At 40.8% G+C, this 17,467-nt stretch overlaps 1 protein-coding gene and 1 pseudogene across 1 annotated transcript in view; both read left to right on the top strand.

The window, feature by feature from the left end:
* The window catches only part of LOC116473097 (coiled-coil domain-containing protein 17), a 69,026-nt gene that overhangs the window by 33,507 nt on the left and 18,052 nt on the right, over positions 1-17,467 (top strand). The window contains exons 6-7 of the mRNA XM_058443130.1: positions 11,866-11,938; positions 13,948-14,141. Of these exons, the coding sequence (XP_058299113.1) occupies positions 11,866-11,938; positions 13,948-14,141 (267 nt within the window). The remainder of the gene's footprint in view (positions 1-11,865; positions 11,939-13,947; positions 14,142-17,467) is intronic.
* LOC116473103 (small ribosomal subunit protein uS8-like) lies at positions 7,836-8,920 on the top strand (annotated as a pseudogene).

The raw sequence follows: 17,467 nt of genomic DNA, 5'->3' as shown, positions 1-17,467 counted from the left end.
TGGTCCCAGCCACTAGGGAGACTGAGGCAGGAGGATTACTTGAGCCCCAGGAGTTTAAGGCTGCAGTGAGCTATGATTGCACCACTGCATTCATGCCACCACGCCCAGCTAATTTTTTTGTTTCTTATAGAGATTAGCTATCACTATGTTGCCCAGGCCAGTCTCAAATGCCTGACCTCAAGTGATCTTCCCACCTCGGCCTCCCAAAGTGCTAGGATTACAGACAGCCACTGCACCCAGCCTCTAGCTGTTTTTAAGTAGCACATCGATCAGTCACTTCTGTTATAGCCATTTCGTCAGTTAATAGAGTCACCTAAAGAGGAGTGAAATTTAGGCATTAGCTCCTCTATCCTCAAGTCTAGGAAGTGACCTGGGGTCCTTGCTTTAAATTATATATTAATGTGAATTCCTATTCCCAGGTGACTGTTCTTCAAAACTTTATCCTCAGGAAGGTCTATACTGCCCTTACATATTGAATATTTGTCCAGAATGTTCTAGATAACAAATAGTCCAGAAATTACAATTTCAAATATAATCTTTATTATTTATACAACAAACTTGTAAGCAAATCCAAGAAAGACCAGTGGGAATGATTTGAAAACATAATTTATGTTGCTCATTACACTTAAGGAACTTGATGAAATTCATATCAAACTAGCAATGAAAGCATTAGCAACAGAGCTGGTGGACATGGTTGGCGTGCACCTATAGCCCCAGCTACTTGGGAGGCGGAGGTGGAAGCAAGACTCCGTCTCTTAAAAAAAAAAGAAAAACAACAATTACAGTATATTCTTATTAAAAAACAACTTTCCTTTAATACTTTTATTCTATGATTAAATAAACCCATAACGATTTTAACATAATTTATATCTGAAATGAAATATTTAGAGTATATCTAATATTATAACCATAGCCAACTGTGCATATAGAAGACGAATTTATTTGAATCCCCAATAGTTTTGATTTCTTATGTACTTCAGTAAGAAAAAGAGAAGATTGTAGCAAACAAGAAATAGTGTGGAGTAAAGTAGAAGTAATTGTACCTTTTAAACTGGGTAGTATGCTACTGATTAGCATAGTTTGATTAGAAACTTCATTATCAGTCCTGTGACATTCCCAGTGGGAATGATACAAACATTCTATTTTATCAATTTGTGCATTTTTTTACCTTTATATGAATAATTCATACTGTAATTCTTTTATTTATGTAAAATTGTTTGAAGTTTATGCGTGTTGAATCATGGGGCTCTAGCTGAGTCGTTCTCGACTAGGGGCAAGTTTGCCCGCTGGGGGAGATTTGGCATTATATGGAGACATCTTTGTTGTCACAACTGGGGTTAGTGTTAATATCATCTAATATGTAGAGATCAGGGATGTTGCTAAACACTTAAAACGCACTGGACAGCCCCATAACAGAATTAACCAGGCTAAAATGTCAGTAGTGTCATAGCTGACAAACCTTGCTCTAGATCTTTTTTACTACTGTATAGCAAATATTATATTGTGTGGATATACTCGATTTATCTATCCATTTTTCTGTTAATGGAAATTCGTTTTGTAAAAGACCTTGTTTTGGAGACTAAACTTAAAGGATTGGAACTGAGGTATTGTAATTAGAGAAGGAAGAGTCAAAAATAAGATTTCTTTCTTTCATTTTTTTTTTTTTTTTTTTTTTTGAGACGGAGTCTTGCTCTTTCGCCCAGGCCAGACTGCAGTGGCACTATCTCGGCTCACTGCAAGCCCTGCCTCCTGGGTTCAGGCCATTCTCCTGCCTCAGCCTCCTGAGTAGCTGGGACTACAGGCGCCTGCCACCGCGCCCGGCTAATTTTTTCTATTTTTAGTAGAGACAGGGTTTCACCATGTTAGCCAGGATGGTCTCGATCTCCTGACCTCATGATCCGCCCGCCTCGGCCTCCCAAAGTGCTGGGATTACAAGCGTGAGCCACCGCGCCCGGCCAAAAGTAAGATTTCTTCTCCTCCCGCCACCCAAGATGCTAAAAGGAAAGAAGGGCAAGGGGAAGAAGTTGGCTCTGGCCCCTGCTGTCGTCAGGAAGCAGAGCAGGAGGCCAAGAAAGTGGTGAATCCCCTGTTTAAGAAAAGGCCTAAGAATTTTGGCATTGGACAGGACACCCAGCGCAAAAGAGACCTCACTCGCTTTGTGAAATGGCCCCGCTATATCAGGTTGCAGCAGCAGAGAGCCATCTTCTATATGCAGCTGAAAGTGCCTCCTGCGATTAACCAGTTCATCCAGGCCCTGCGCTGCCAAACAGCTACTCAGCTACTTAAGCTGGCCCACAAGTACAGATCGGAGACAAAGCAAGAGAAAGAAGCAGAGGCTATTGGCCCAGGCTAAGAAGAAAGCTGCCAGCAAAGGGGATGTCCCCAGTAAGAGACCACCTGTCTTTCAAGCAGGAGTCAGCACTGTCACCACCTTGGTGGAGAACACGAAGACTCAGCTAGTGGTGATTGCATATGACATGGATCCCATCAAGCTGGTTGTCTTCCTACCTGCCCTGTGTCGTAAAATGGGGGTCCCTTACTGCATTATCAAGGGGAATGCAAGAGTGGGATCTCTAGTCCACAGAAAGACCTGCACCACTGGTTGCCTTCACACAGGTTAACTTGGAAGACAAAGGAGCTTTGGCTAAGCTGGTGGAAGCTATCAGGATCAATTACCATGACAGATACGATGAGATCTGCCATCACTGGGGAGGCAGTGTCCTGGGTCCCAAGTCTGTGACTCGCATTGCCAAGCTCGAAAAGGCAAAGGCTAAAGAACTTGCCACCAGTTGGGTTAAATGTACACTGTTGAGCTTTCTGTACATAAAAAAGAAGGTAATGCAAATTTTCCTAAAGATTTCTATCCAAAGTGACTTGATGAATAATATGTAATTAACTTGAAGAGAGAAAGCAGAAGGAGCAGAATTGGTTGGAGGAGAAAACAAATTCTTGATGCCAAAGAGATGGGTTAGGTCTAGAGAAGTGCACGTGAAAATAGAGATAATAGTTGAGGTTTGTGGATAAATAAAATCGCCCAAGGAGAGTAATACATTGGAAAGAAGGGAGGTGTGTGGAGTAAGCAGTAAGGGAGACTGAGAAGTGGTTAGCTGAAGAAGGAACAAGTATACCAAGAAAAAGTAGGTAGATAAAAATCACAAATTGAAGATGTTTTGGGACCTGATTGTTTGCAGTAGGTTTTCTATATTATTTTTTTTCTATACCATACGTATGTATAATTAGAAAATTATTTTAAAATTGTATTGGTTTCGTGTAATTAACAGGCCTATATTGTTACCTGGGTGAGTTAAATAGTCCTAATTGTCCCTGAGTTGTTAGAGAATGTTTGTGAACCACTCAGCACAGACCTTGACAGATAGATTTTTGTTTGTTTTTTGCTTTTTTGAAGTACGTGATATAGACAGGAACAGATTTTTAAATGGTAGCTGTTACTAAGTATGGGAGAGAGCTTTGACTCTGGCAGTTCGGGATGGCCTTTCAAAAGTGACAAGTGTGGTTGTAAGGGTTAGAGAGTAAGTTGGTGATGAATGATACACTGCTCTTTGGAGAATAAAGAGCCAGGTGTGGGTAGAGTTTTCTAGGATTAGGAGACTTGGATGTGTTTGAAACCTGAGGAGTAAGAAATTGGTGGAGGGAAGGGACTCTGACAGGATGCCAGCAGTATTGGCTACAGCTTTTTCATCTTCCCCAATTCTCCAGTAAAAGCAGAGCTCCCTTTAATATTGGGAGCAATATTAAGATGTTTACTCTTATCACTTGTATTTATCATTGTATTGGAGGTCCTAACAAGTACAATAAGGCAAGAAAAAGAAATGTATACAGTTTAACAAGAGGAAATAAAACTTTGTGTTTGCAGGTGAAATGAAAATCCTAAGGACTCTGTAGAAAAACTATATATGAAATTCCAGAACAGCCAAATAATCTATGATGGGAAAGAAAATCAGAATGGTTTTATGGTTGCCTGTGGACAGTGGGGATTAACTGGGAAAGGGTATGAAGGGAACTTTCTGGTCGATGGAAGTGTTAATAATCTTCATAGAAGTTGGGGAGGTATTAGCATTTTAAAAACTCAGAATTGAGTATATTTTATATGTGTACATTTTACTGTATGAAAATTTTAGTATTAAAAAATATTAAAATTACCAGTAGTGAAACATAGATTTAAACCTCCTGATATGATGGCACTGAGAAATATGCACCATCACCTCTGTAACATTCCTTCCAGAAATGCATAGCCTGGATCTAATCATAGGAGACATCAGACAAGCCCAAATTGAGGATTCTACAAAGGAATTGCAAAATAACTGGCCTGTAGTCTTCAAAAATGTTAAGGCCTTGGAAAAAAAAAAAAAAGCTCCAGATTAAAGAACTAGAGATACGACAACTAAAAGCAACATGTAAACCTAGATTAAATAACTACTGGGTGAGGCAAAAACCATTTTGCAAAAATTTTCTTTTGCTAAAACATCAGTGGGACAATTTGAATAAGTGTTGTACATTAGATAATAGTATGTATAAGTGTTAATAATTACTCTGATTATGTAAAAGATATTCTTTTAAGGAAATACATATTTAAGGGTAAGTGGCATCAAGTCCTGCAACTTGCAAATGGTTCAGGAGAAAGAGAGAATGGGGAAGCAAATGTGAAATATTAACACAGGTTGAGCATCTGCAGTCTAAAACTTTTTGAGTGTGGATGTCATGCCACAAGTAGAAAATTCCATACCTGATCTCATGCAACAGGTCGCAGTGAAAACTTTGTTTCATGCACAAAATTATTTGAGACGGAGATTCACTCTTGTGTCTCAGGCTGGAGTGCAATGGCGCGATCTTGGCTCACTGCAACCTGCGCCTCCTGGGTTCAAGCCATTCTCCTGCCTCAGCCTCCCAAGTAGCTGGGATTACAGGCATGTGCACCCCTACGCCCAGCTAATTTTTGTATTTTTAGTAGAGGTGGGATTTCGCCATTTTGGTCAGGCTGGTCTTGAACTCTTGACCTCAGGTGATCCACCTGCCTCAGCCTCCCAAAGTGCTGGTATTACAGGCGTGAGCCACTGTGCTTGGCCCTGAAATTATTTTAAAGTAAAGTTAAAAATAAGACAAAGCAAGTAGAGTTGAGGAACCAACAAAATCTACAGATGCCATCCATGTCAAAGCAAAATGGTATTTCCCCACAAACCCATAAAGGGATAGGGACAAACCACCAAAATCTATATAAGAGGCTTGGTTAATATTAGCATTTTTGCAGGGGGAACTGAAGGGAAGCAGCAGAGCACCTGACAGCATAAAGAATGCTGGCAGAGCCAACCATTTTTCTGGAAAGCTTGTAGGGCGTATTTGAGAAGAGCAGCAGTTAATCGGGAGTGGTTTTCCGTAATGGAATAACGGGTAAATACAGGGGCTCTGGGATAAGATATGAAGGATCTGACTGGACCAGTCAAGAGTTCAAACCGGCCGGGTGCGGTGGCTCACGCTTGTAATCCCAGCACTTTGGGAGGCCGAGGCGGGCAGATCACGAGGTCAGGAGATCGAGACCACGGTGAAACCCCGTCTCTATTAAAAATACAAAAAATTAGCCGGGCGTGGTGGCGGGCGCCTGTAGTCCCAGCTACCCGGAGAGGCTGAGGCAGGAGAATGGCGTGAACCCGGGAGGCGGAGCTTGCAGTGAGCCGAGATTGTGCCACTGCACTCCAGCCTGGGCGACAGAGCAAGACTCCGTCTCCTAAAAAAAAAAAAAAAAAAAAAAAAAAGAGTTCAAACCACACAGTAGTTTGAATAGAGAAAGTTAATATAAGGAATTATTAACTATAGGAAGATTGGAGTAGTGAAGGATTGACTAGTACAAAGTAAAAAGATCTTTAAAGAAAATAGAAATAGCACATAGGCACAGTTCAGTGGCTCATGCCTGTGATTGCAGCACTTTGGGAGGTCGAGGCAGGACGATTGCTTGAGTCCAGGAGTTTGAGACCAGCCTGGGCAATGTGGTGAAACTTTTGTCTCTACAAAAAATTTAAAAATTAGCTGGACGTGGTGGGTACCTGGTAGTCCCAGCTACTCAGGGGGCTGAGGTGGGAGGATTGCTTGAGTCTGGCAGGTCGTAGCTGCAGTGAGCCCAGATGGCACCACTTCACTCCATCCTGGGTGACCGAGTGAGACCCTGTCTCAAAAAAAAAGAAAAACATACACACAGACATACATGCATACATGCAAGGAGCAGCCACTACCCTTAGGGCTAAGATAGAGTGTGAGATTCATACCTGGTTAGAAAGGGCTCAGTTGTGGCCGGGCGCGGTGTCTCACGCTTGTAATCCCAGCACTTTGGGAGGCCGAGGCGGGCGGATCACGAGGTCAGGAGATCGAGACCACGGTGAAACCCCGTCTCTACTAAAAATACAAAAAAAATTAGCCAGTCGTGGTGGCGGGTGCCTGTAGTCCCAGCTACTCGGAGAGGCTGAGGCAGGAGAATGGCGTGAACCTGGGAGGCGGAGCTTGCAGTGAGCCGAGATCGCGCCACTGCACTCCAGCCTGGGTGACAGAGTGAGACTCTGTCTCAAAAAAAAAAAGAGGGCTCAGTTGTGGCTCACTGAATGGCAGAGTAATTGCTGATGTGCTTTTCTGGGGAAGCGTGCTGAAAGGCTTTTCATGAGAGGTGTCACTCTGCTACAAAACTACTCAGATGGGGTGCTGAGGGAAGCTGCTGGTCTCTGAGCTCACTTGTATGTCAGAACCTGGCTTTGAGGAACTGGGTGCTGTGGCAGCCCACTGAAAAACACACAGGAACAGGAAGTAAAAATCTCTCCATTGTTCTCCGCTGGCAGAAGTTAACATGCCAGCTATCAAAGGAAAAATTTTAAAAGTGTCCAGGCACATTTTTGCTGAACAGGCAGAAGGGATGACTTTGTAACTAAGAAGCAGTAACCAGCACAGAGTTCTATCATTCATACTAACTGGCCACTATACCCTTCCAGAACAAAGCCCCTCACTGAGGACAAACTGTTGGAAATATAACCCAGATTGAGCTGCAGAGAGACAAGTCAGTAGAGACGAAAGGAAAGGTTCAGATAAAAGCGGTAGGGAGAGGATAACCAGGACATTAAAGAAAGTAAACCCAGGAGGCGGAGGTTGCAGTGAGCCAAGATCGCGCCATTGCACTCCGGCCTGGGCAACAAGGTATGAAACTCGGTCTCAGAAAAAAAAAAATCCTAAGAAGTTGGTTTAAAAAAAAAAATCATCTGGGAAAACTCAATAAGGGGCTAGAACTCTTGAAAAGAAGTAATAATAAAAGATTTCAGAAAAATAAAGACTAAACAAGAAAGAATAAAGAGAATAATATTTTTCAAGAATTAGAAGATAGGGAAGGAAAATTTTTTAAATGAAGGAGAAATACATAGGTAAGAAATTAAAACTGGAAAAAAAAAAGTTTGGCAGAAAAGATCTAATATAGATACATAATAGGATCTTCCCACCCCCACCCCCAGAAAGAAAACCAAAATAAAGGAATAGCTTACATACTGACAAGTGGCCGAGCGTGGTGGCTCACGCCTGTAATCCCAGCAGTTTGGGAGGCCGAGGCGGGCAGTTCACGAGGTCAGGAGATCGAGACCATCCTGACTAACATGTTGAAACCCCATCTCTACTAAAAATACAAAAAATTAGCCAGGCATGGTGGCGGGCACCTGTAGTCCCAGCTACTCGGGAGGCTGTGAGGCAGGAGAATGGCGTGAACCCGGGAGGCGGAGGTTGCAGTGAGCTGAGATCGCGCCACTGCACTCCAGCCTGGGGACAGAGCGAGACTCCGTCTCAAAAAAAAAAAAAAAAATACTGAAAAGTATAATTCAAGAACATTTTTCTGAAATACATTTAGATTTGAATCTACAAATTGAAAGGACAGCCAGGATGACTAAGACATACTCTTACAAAATACTAGACTTGAACAAAAAAAAAGACATCCTTTGGCCATTCAGGCATAAAGACTGAGTTGTTAAGAGAAAGAAAACCAGATAGACTGTGACAGCAAAGCTTTATAACAAGTAAATGGAGTAACAATTACAATAAAGAAAATGTGAGCCAAAGATTTTGTGCTTTGTCAAGCTAATGTTCAGTTATAAAGATCACAGACATACATCAATGTGTAATATTGATGTTGGAATATTGCTCTTTCCGCCATTGTTTCGCGCTGCCACAATGGTGCGTGTGAACATCCTACCTGATGCTCTCAAGAGTATCACCAATGCCGAAAAGAGAGGCAAACTCCGGGTTCTTGTTAGGCCATGCTCCAAAGTCATTGTCCAACTTCTAGCTGTGATGATGAAGCATCATTACATTGGCAAATTTGAAATCATTGATGATTACAGAGCTGGGAAAATTGTGAACCTCACAGGCAGGCTAAACAAGTGTAGAGCCCCAGCTTTGATTTGCAACTCAAAGATCTAGAAAAACGGCAGAACAATCTGCTTCTATCCCACCCATTTGACTTCATCATATTGACAACCTTAGCTGATATCATGGACCATGAAGAAGCAAGACGAAAACACACAGGAGGGAAAATCCTTGGATTTTGTTTCTAGGGATGCAATACATACTTACAAATAAAATGCCTCAAAAAAAAAAAAAACAACTTTGGAATATCATTCCCAAGACTTTTCCTGAGAACTACTGAAGAACAAGCTTGTGACAAACTAACCAGAAAGATAACAAAAGGAATGGTGGTAAATATTAAATGTATGGTTAACTGTAGAGCTAAGATGAAATGAGGGTTAAAAGACAGTTAGCATGTGATAGTTATATGATCTCACAATCTGGATATAGTATAACTTTTTTAAAGTGGAAAGATGGGGAGAACATGTCCAAAAAAAACAAAACATTTTGGTAACTGGTGAAATACTGACATTGCTATTCTGAAACTTGTGCATAATATGGGATAAAGCAATTAAATATGATATTCTATTCTTTGTATGCTTGAGAATCAGGATTCTTGTACAAGGAAATAAAAACATAAAATAGATGTTCCGTAAAATCCACAAGGGTACTCAGTTTGGGAATATCAGTAATAATTTATGAGATGTTTTAGCTTTGGAGTGAAAAATACATACTTCTAGACGGTTCTGTCCACTGAAAAGACTTAAAAACAATGAACAACCCCATAGCAATGAGTGGCTCTACTGCCTGGATTGTGATCTTGAAATAGTTTATCCAGACAACATACTTAAAAGAAGAGCTTGGAATATTTTTTCAAACTAGATAACAAAGAAGTAATTAAAGAACTACTAGGGTTGTAGCAAAAGGATTTAGAAGCCAAATTGAAGAGGGCTCCACAGGCCAAACATGGGACAGTTTTATACATCAATTAATGATAACGGCGAGGGTTGAATCACATCAAATTGGATTTAAATCTGTGAATTCACAATGATACCTGCCTCACCTTAGGAACAAGCATGTATCATACTTTTTCTGTATGAACTGTACTGTTGAATTGCCAAATAGGGGAAGTTCCTATTTATGGAAGTATACTACTTTATAAAGAATTGTAAAATTAGGTCATTGTTTTTGCATCTTGTATTGAGTTGACAGTTTTAGGCTATGAGCATCAGTGTCTGCCAACATCACTAAAAGAAGCACAACCACATGTTATTTGTGTGTGTCTCCTAATGGAAGAATACAAAACCACTAAGGATTCTGTAACCTCTAGAACCAACTACCAATTTATAGAAAGAGGCTTAAGATTTTCTAAAAACTAGTAGATTAAAAGTTGAGATTGTTTTTGGAGACAAAACTATAGTGTCGAGGGAGACACAATTGGATAGTAAAAAAAAAAATGCAGTGATCACCATAAGTATGAGTATTTTTGGGGTTTTTTTCTAATGAGATTTGTAATGTCTTTCTGGTTTGGTAATGTTATGTTGCTTAAACCATGTAGTGTTTAAAAGAACTTTTACCCGTTAACTTATTCATTTGTTTTATATTTTTCCTGTTTATATTTTACAAGTTTTAAAACTGTATGTTTTTAAAACAGTAGAAAGAGATCAAAGATACTGTATAAATAGGAGCACTGTCTCTCAGAACCCTGGGTACAACATGCCTATTAAAATGAAACAAGGAAAAAACCACAGCTTTTATGGCTGGGTACTCCTGCCTCTACTACTCCATCTAGAGGAATGTATTTACCTGTCCTTCAAAATCTGTCACTGATTTGTCCACTTATATAGAGAGTTGGTAGTTTCATTTGCATTTGTGCTTGTTCTCCTATTGTAGTGGTTCTCACCTTGATTGCTTGGAAAATATATACCTGCTAGAGGCCCTGCCCCTGGGGATTCTGATTCTGAAGCTCTGTAGTGGAGCCTGGGTGTCTTTTTGTTGTTTGTATAATGTTCACTGGCAATTGTGCTGAAAAGCCATTTTCCTGCTGGGCACAGTGGCTTGTGCCTGTAATCCCAGCACTTTGGGAGGCCAAGGTGAGCGGATCACTTGAGGTAGTTCGAGACCAGCCTGGCCAGCATGGTGAAACCCCATCTCTACTAAAAATACAAAAATTAGCTGGGTGTGGTGGTGTGCACCTGTAATCCCAGTTACTCAGGAAGCTGAGGCAGGAGAATTGCTTGAACCTGGAAAGTGGAGGTTGCAGTGAGCCAAGATTGTGCCACTGTACTCCAGCCTGGGCAACAGAGTGACACTCTGTCTCCAAAAAAAAGCCATTTTCCTACCCTGTTACCAGATTGTAAAGTTTGGGCTAGGACAGCAGTGTCATACGATTAGTTATTAAGTCTAGTCTATTGCTCTTAACTCTTCCCTGCCCTTTTCCTTATCTCGTTCTCTACTTCTGTTGCCTTTATTACCCTCCTGGACTATGGAATTGATCTCCTAATGGTCTCTTAGTTGATGTTTAAATATCTCAGATCCATCCTTCAAGCTGCTACTGGAGTGACGGTTGTAAATTGATAATTAAATAGTGTTAACTGCATGAAAGATGGATCCTCATTACCTATAGAATAAAACTTAATCTCCCCTAAGAAATCCTCCACAAGCTGGCTCTTGCCTACTTTGCCAGATATCTCTTTCCCCACAGAAGGGTCCCCTCCTTCCCTAGCACTACTCATGCTGAACTATTTGCAGACTTGAATATTCTGTTCTTTTTAATGCTTTCTGTTCCTGGAATTACTGATGATTTTCCAGCTTTGGAATTCATCTTTAAGGATTCTTAAATCACCTGTAGTAAAACCTTTTCTGATAGCACTTCTCTTTCAAGTAGAATTGATGTTTCTTCCTGAGTACTCCTTCTTCCCTAATATGAATTTTTTTCATCGTCCTTGTAACCTTTTAGTGTACTTAACTTGTCTACAAGTTTTTATAGCAAAACTGTGACCCGTGTGAAGACAGGGGCTCTTTATTGTATTTCTAGCACAGTCCTTGGCATATGGTCTGCCCCTGCCCTACACCCATCTTAGAAATGCAGTGAATACTATACATTTCACTGACCACATTGTCCTCCTTTAATCTGAGGAAAATGATCCACATTCTTGTTCATCTAACTTTCAGTGCTTCCTTATTTGGCATACATATCCTATAGGAAAGTGGGAATTTGCACATTAGTCTGTTTATTTAAAATAAATGAAATCCCTTACATTAAAGGAAATGAAACTCAGGAGAACCTAATATTAACATAATACCTATTGATTTTGTGTTTTGACATTTTCTCTTTGTTACAATTCTGAATACAGTGTCAAATTAATAAGTGTTGCTAATATGTAAAATACGTAATTATTTGATAGGTTCCATGGTGATGGCTACTTTGTGAAAAGTGCCAAAATGATCAGCTTTCTGTATCAACCATTCATATCCCTTTTTTCCTAGCCTTCCTTGAATCCAGAAGCTGGCAAACAGCGTCAGCCATGCAGACCTATTGGGACACCTTCTGGAGTATGGGGTAGGTCGATTTTGCCATTTTAAAGGCACAACTTTAAAATTTTTTCTTAGCAGGGAGGGGAGCAAAGATTCCTTATCTCTTTTTATCTCTTGTTTCCCATCTCATGCATTTGCCCATGGTAACTAACATCTGACTGTAGCGGGTTATTCTGCCGCCCCCAACCCCCAAACACCACTGAAATGTTACCATGGTAGTGGAGTCAAAATACAGACAACTGAGAGCTTATAGAACCCTGAATTTGGAAGCAGTTGTTTTGGTAGTGGTGTGTGTTTGTCTGTTTGAGACAGTCTCATTCTGTTGCCCAGGCTGTAGTGCAGTGGCGCAATCTCAGCTCACTGCAGCCTCCACCTCCCTAGCTGGGACTACACCGTGCCTGGCTAATGTTTGTATTTTTAGTCCAGACAGGGTTTTACCATGTTGGTCAGGCTTGTCTTGAATTCCTGGCCTCAAGTGATCCACCTGCCTTGGCCTCCCAAAGTGCTGGGATTACAGGCATGAGCCACCATAGCCAACATGGAAGCAGATTTTAAGTAGAAAAAGTTCATGAAAAGTAACTTAATTAACATTGCTAATTCACTTACTTTTTTTTTTTTTTTTTTTGAGATGGAGTCTCACTCTGTTGCCAGGCTGGAGTGCGGTGGCGCGATCTCAGCTCACTGCAACCTCAGCCTCCCGGATTCAAGCGATTCTTCTGCCTCAGCTTCCTAAGTAGCTGGGATTACAGGCACATGCCACCACGCCCGGCTAATTTTTGTTATTTAGTAGAGATGGGGTTTCACCATGTTGGCCGCGATGATCTCAATCTCTTGACCCCATCATCCGCCTGCCTCGGCCTCTCAAAGTGCTGGGATTACAGGCGTGAGCTACCGCACCCAGCCTATAACAATATATTCTTAAACATTCATATATATGTATGTTTAAATATTTGTGTGTGTGTGTGTGTGTGTGTGTTTATGTGTATGTATATGTGTGTGTGTATATATATGTTTGTGGTTTTTTTTTGTTTTGTTTTTTTGAGACAGAATCTCACTCTGTTGCCCAGGCTAGACTGCAGTGGTGCGATAGGAGTCTGTATTTCAAACCAAACCTAATCTGTGGCATTGGGATCTTTGTCATTTACAAATTGGACTCTCCTAGTTTCTTCATTACCCATGTTGATAGCCATGAACATGGGAAGTCTTTAACATATCTAAATGATGGGCTTAGAATCCAGTATTGTAGGATTAAGATTGATCGATGTACCTTCTCCTCTTTGCTAATGGTGTATACCTTTGCTCCAGTTTGCTTCATCAGAGGGTTTCATGGCAGACTTTAATCCCTGATTACCTCATCTCTATTCTCATGCTGACAGGAGCTGCTGCTCTTAGGTGTTTTTTTTGTTTTGTTTTGTTTTTGTTTTTTTGAGTTAGGGTCTGTCATCCATGCTGGAGTGCAGTGGCACAGTTATGGCTCGCTGCAGCCTCGACCTCCTGGGCTCAAGTGATTCTCCCGCCTCAGCCTCCTGAGTAGCTGGGACCACAGGTGTGCGCCACCATGCCTGGCTAATGTTTGTACTTTTTGTAAAGATGGGGATTTGCCACAGGGTTTGCCAGCCCAGGCTGGTCTCGAACTCCTGGACTCAAGTGATCTGCCCACCTCAGCACCTCCAAGTGCTGGGATTATAGGCATGAGCCACAGTGCCTAGCCCTTGGATTTATTCTTGTTTGGTTCATGCTTGACTGATCACACTGTCCATCAGACATATTGTGCCCCTGAAGGACTGCTAACATCTTTGGACTTTCTGGCTGATTTATAAATTTAGTATCCAGTTCCTCATATGCTGCATTTTTTTGTACGGTTCCTGAGTAGTCTCACTTTTGAGAGTATCTATTAAGTGCATACCAGGGAATGTTTAATCCCTCTGTCTCAACTGTCAGCTGTTTTGTTGACTAAGGCCTTTGTATAAACTATGCTTCATGTTACACAACAGGTTTGACATTCTGTTGTCTCTCCACTATTGTACTTCACAGAAAACCCGCCTAGTGCCAAGCAACCCTCCAAGATGCTAGTTATCAAAAAAGTTTCCAAAGAGGATCCTGCTGCTGCCTTCTCTGCTGCATTCACCTCACCAGGATCTCACCATGCAAATGGGAACAAATTGTCATCTGTGGTTCCAAGTGTCTATAAGAACCTGGTTCCTAAGCCTGTACCACCTCCTTCCAAGGTATGATTTAGAATCAGGGCAAGAACCTTATACAAGAGAGGTTTGGGAATAAGTCAGGAAAAAATTAATAAATTTGTTTTTTCTTGCCAAATCAGTCACCAGATATTCATTCAGTACCTGTTATATGTATACAGCTTTCTTTGCTTTTTTTTTTCTTTTCCTTTTTTTTTTTTTGAGACAAGGTCTCACTCTGTCACCCAGGCTGGAGGGCAGTGGCACAATCATGGCTCAGTGTGATCTCAGCTTCCCAAGTAGCTGGAACTACAGGGGCACGCCATTATACCTGGCTATTTTATTTATTTATTTATTGTTTGTTTTGTTTTGTTTTGTTTTGAGATGGAGTGTCGCTCTGTCACCCAGGCTGGAGTGCAGTGGCACGATCTCAGCTCACTGCAAGCTCCATCTCCTGGGTTCACGCCATTCTTCCTCAGCCTCCTGAGTAGCTGGGACTACAGGCGCCCGCCACCACACCTGGCTCATTTTTTTTTTTTTTTTTAGTAGAGACGGGGTTTCACCGTGTTAGCCAGGATGGTCTCAATCTCCTGACCTCGTGATCCGCCCGCCTTGGCCTCCCAAAGTGCTGGGATTACAGGCGTGAGCCACCGCGCCCGGCCATGCCCGGCTTTTTTTTTTTTTTTTTTTAATTATTTTTTGTAGAGACAGAATCTCATTTTGTTGCCCAGGCTGGTCTCCATCTCCTGGCCTCAAGGAATCTTCCTGCCTCAGCCTCCCAGAGCACTGAGATTATGGGCGTGAGCCATCACACCTGGCCCCTCTGGTTTTCTGTAATAGCAACAACATCCTAATCACTCAGTTTGACTACCTTGGCTACTTCTCTTCTCTTCCTCCTTAGTCATTCGCCTCAGCCAAGGAGTTACAAAGTCCCTGTTATTCTCTGTATGCTGTCCGTGTTCAGGACTTTGTCATCTCACATTTACTATTCTAGTATACCTTTCTATCTTCTCATGTCTCTATGTCTTACAGAACTGCCAGAATGATCATCCCAAAATAATTGAATATATTACATTCCTTCCTGAATTCCTTCAGTGGCTCCAAAGAATGTATGGCAGGGATTGGTAATTTTTTTCTATGAAGGGCCAGATAGTAAATATTTTAGGCTTTGCTTGATATATATGATTTTTGTTACACATTGCGTTTTTTTTTTCAGCTCTTTAAAAATGTAAAAATAAGTATGAGCTCATGAATCATACAGAAATGCCTTGGGCACAATTTGGCCCATGGGTCATAGTTTGCTAGTCCTATAGTCAGTGTGCAGACTAAGCAGAGGCCTGTGAAGTTTCTCATAGCCAAACTCTAATCCATCTTTTGCATCTTATTGCCCCTTTGTTCTCTTACCCGGGAAGAAATTATTATTCTGTTGTATGCCATTCTCTCTGTGAATAATTTTCTTTCTTTTCTTTCATCTATTTATTTAAAATAGTGATTGGGGTCTCACTATATTGCCCAGGCTGGTCTCGAACTTCTGGGCTCAAGCCATCTTCCCGCCTTGACCTCACAAAGCACTAGGATTACAGACGCGATCCACCATGCCCCGCCTCTGAATAAATTCACTGGGAATTATTATTCTAGTGATAATAATTGGAGTTTTCAAGGTAGATTAGATACACAAGAGAAGAGAGTGGAAGAAGAGGATAGAAGAAGAGGAGTAAAGAGTGGGATAGTACTGAGAAACTAGTTCGGAAAAAAAATGGTAAACTATCACAGAAATACAAGTGGGTGAGTTTGCAATAGCAATAGGGGTAACAAGTTGAGGAAAATAACTGAAAAAGATAAGTGAATGGATGAGGAAGTCTGTTGGAAGAAGACACTGGAAGCAACTTGAACTGTACTTAGAAGAGAAGGGATCATTAAAGGATCATGGGCCAAGAAGAAATATGTGGGAATAAAACTAATTGACAAGTACGATTATCTTTGAAAAGGGTTTAGGATACTTAGGGTTTATTTTCCTCTGATGTCAGAAAGTAAAGAATGTGAATTCAAGTGAAGAGTGCAACTATTACAAAGAAACAGCCAAGCATGGAAGTTAACTGCTGAGCTATGGAATAGACAGATTCCACCTTACACCTTCTTCATCTTACGACCTTGAGCAAGTTTCTTCACTTCCCCAGTCTCAATTTCTTCTTCTATAAAATAGACATAACAATACCCCCCCTTTTTTTGTGAGGAGTAAATGAGAAAATTTTACGAAATACCTAAAATGGCATATAATAAGTGCCAATAAATGGTAGCTATTGTTACCAACCTGCCAGCACACCTTATGTTTGTCCCATTTCTTGAGAGTTTATAAAGACTTTCTTAAGTATTACTTTAAGATGTCTGCAAGCATGCTGCAGGACTACAGAAAATATAAAAATGAGTAAGAAAATGTCATTGTGTCCTCAAGGATCTCATAAAAAGTAAAAAAATTTTTTACAAGGATAAAAATTACGATACAAAACTTAAGATCACTTTAGCCCTGTTGTAAGTCAGGGGTAGAATGAAGATTGGAAAACTAATATAAAGGCTGCTGCTCTTGAAGCTTGAAGAGGATGGTGACAGTTGGCAGAGAAGGGAGGTGGTAATGGCAGATAGTGGGAGGCAAATTAGGAAGCAAAAGAAAACAGAAGACATTCTTCCCTGGGAAATTGGGGTAAATATGGAAGGTCAGGTTTCAGGAAATGTGATTGTGGTTCTGGGTACCTAGGATATGAGATGTTAAGAGGGAAGAAGAGGTAAGATAACTAATAAGCAGATTTGATTTATCCATCCATTTTATCTAAACATTAGCAATAATTATTGAGTATCTGAGTAGTAAACCCTGTGTCACTAGAGACACAAAATAATACTTGGCTTGTAATCCTAAAGAGTTTACTGTCTAGTGAAGAAACAGTTATTAAAAAAAAAAAAATTTTTACTTCTCTGCCTGGGGGGGTCATCAAAGTCTTTAGGGATAACTGGGATTCAAATACATGATAAAGGAAAGAGAACTGCCATTTGTTGACATCTTACTATGTTGCTTGGGTAGGCCTTTTACACATATGAAAGCATTTACTCTTTTAATCCTGGGATATAGAGAATTACATACTGTGGGGTTACATAGCTAATAAGTGATAAGAGTCAGGTTTTTAACCCAGGTCTGACTTCAAAACCAGGGCTCTTTCTACTATTCCAGAATGCCTCCCGTCTTGAAGGATGAAGAATAGAAGAGGAAGTTGAGAATTTAGTCTTTTGATTCAAACTTAACTAAGTTGAAATCTTTGTGACACTTTCTAGGGTTGTGATCTTAAGCAAGTTACTAGATTTTGCTAAACTCTTCTTGACAGTAA

The sequence above is a fragment of the Hylobates moloch genome, unplaced genomic scaffold (genome assembly GCF_009828535.3).
Source record: "Hylobates moloch isolate HMO894 unplaced genomic scaffold, HMol_V3 SCAFFOLD_8, whole genome shotgun sequence".
In the NCBI taxonomy this organism is placed as follows: Eukaryota; Metazoa; Chordata; class Mammalia; order Primates; family Hylobatidae; genus Hylobates; species Hylobates moloch.
Note: the sequence above shows the minus strand (reverse complement) of the source record. Positions and strands in the feature narration are given on the sequence as shown.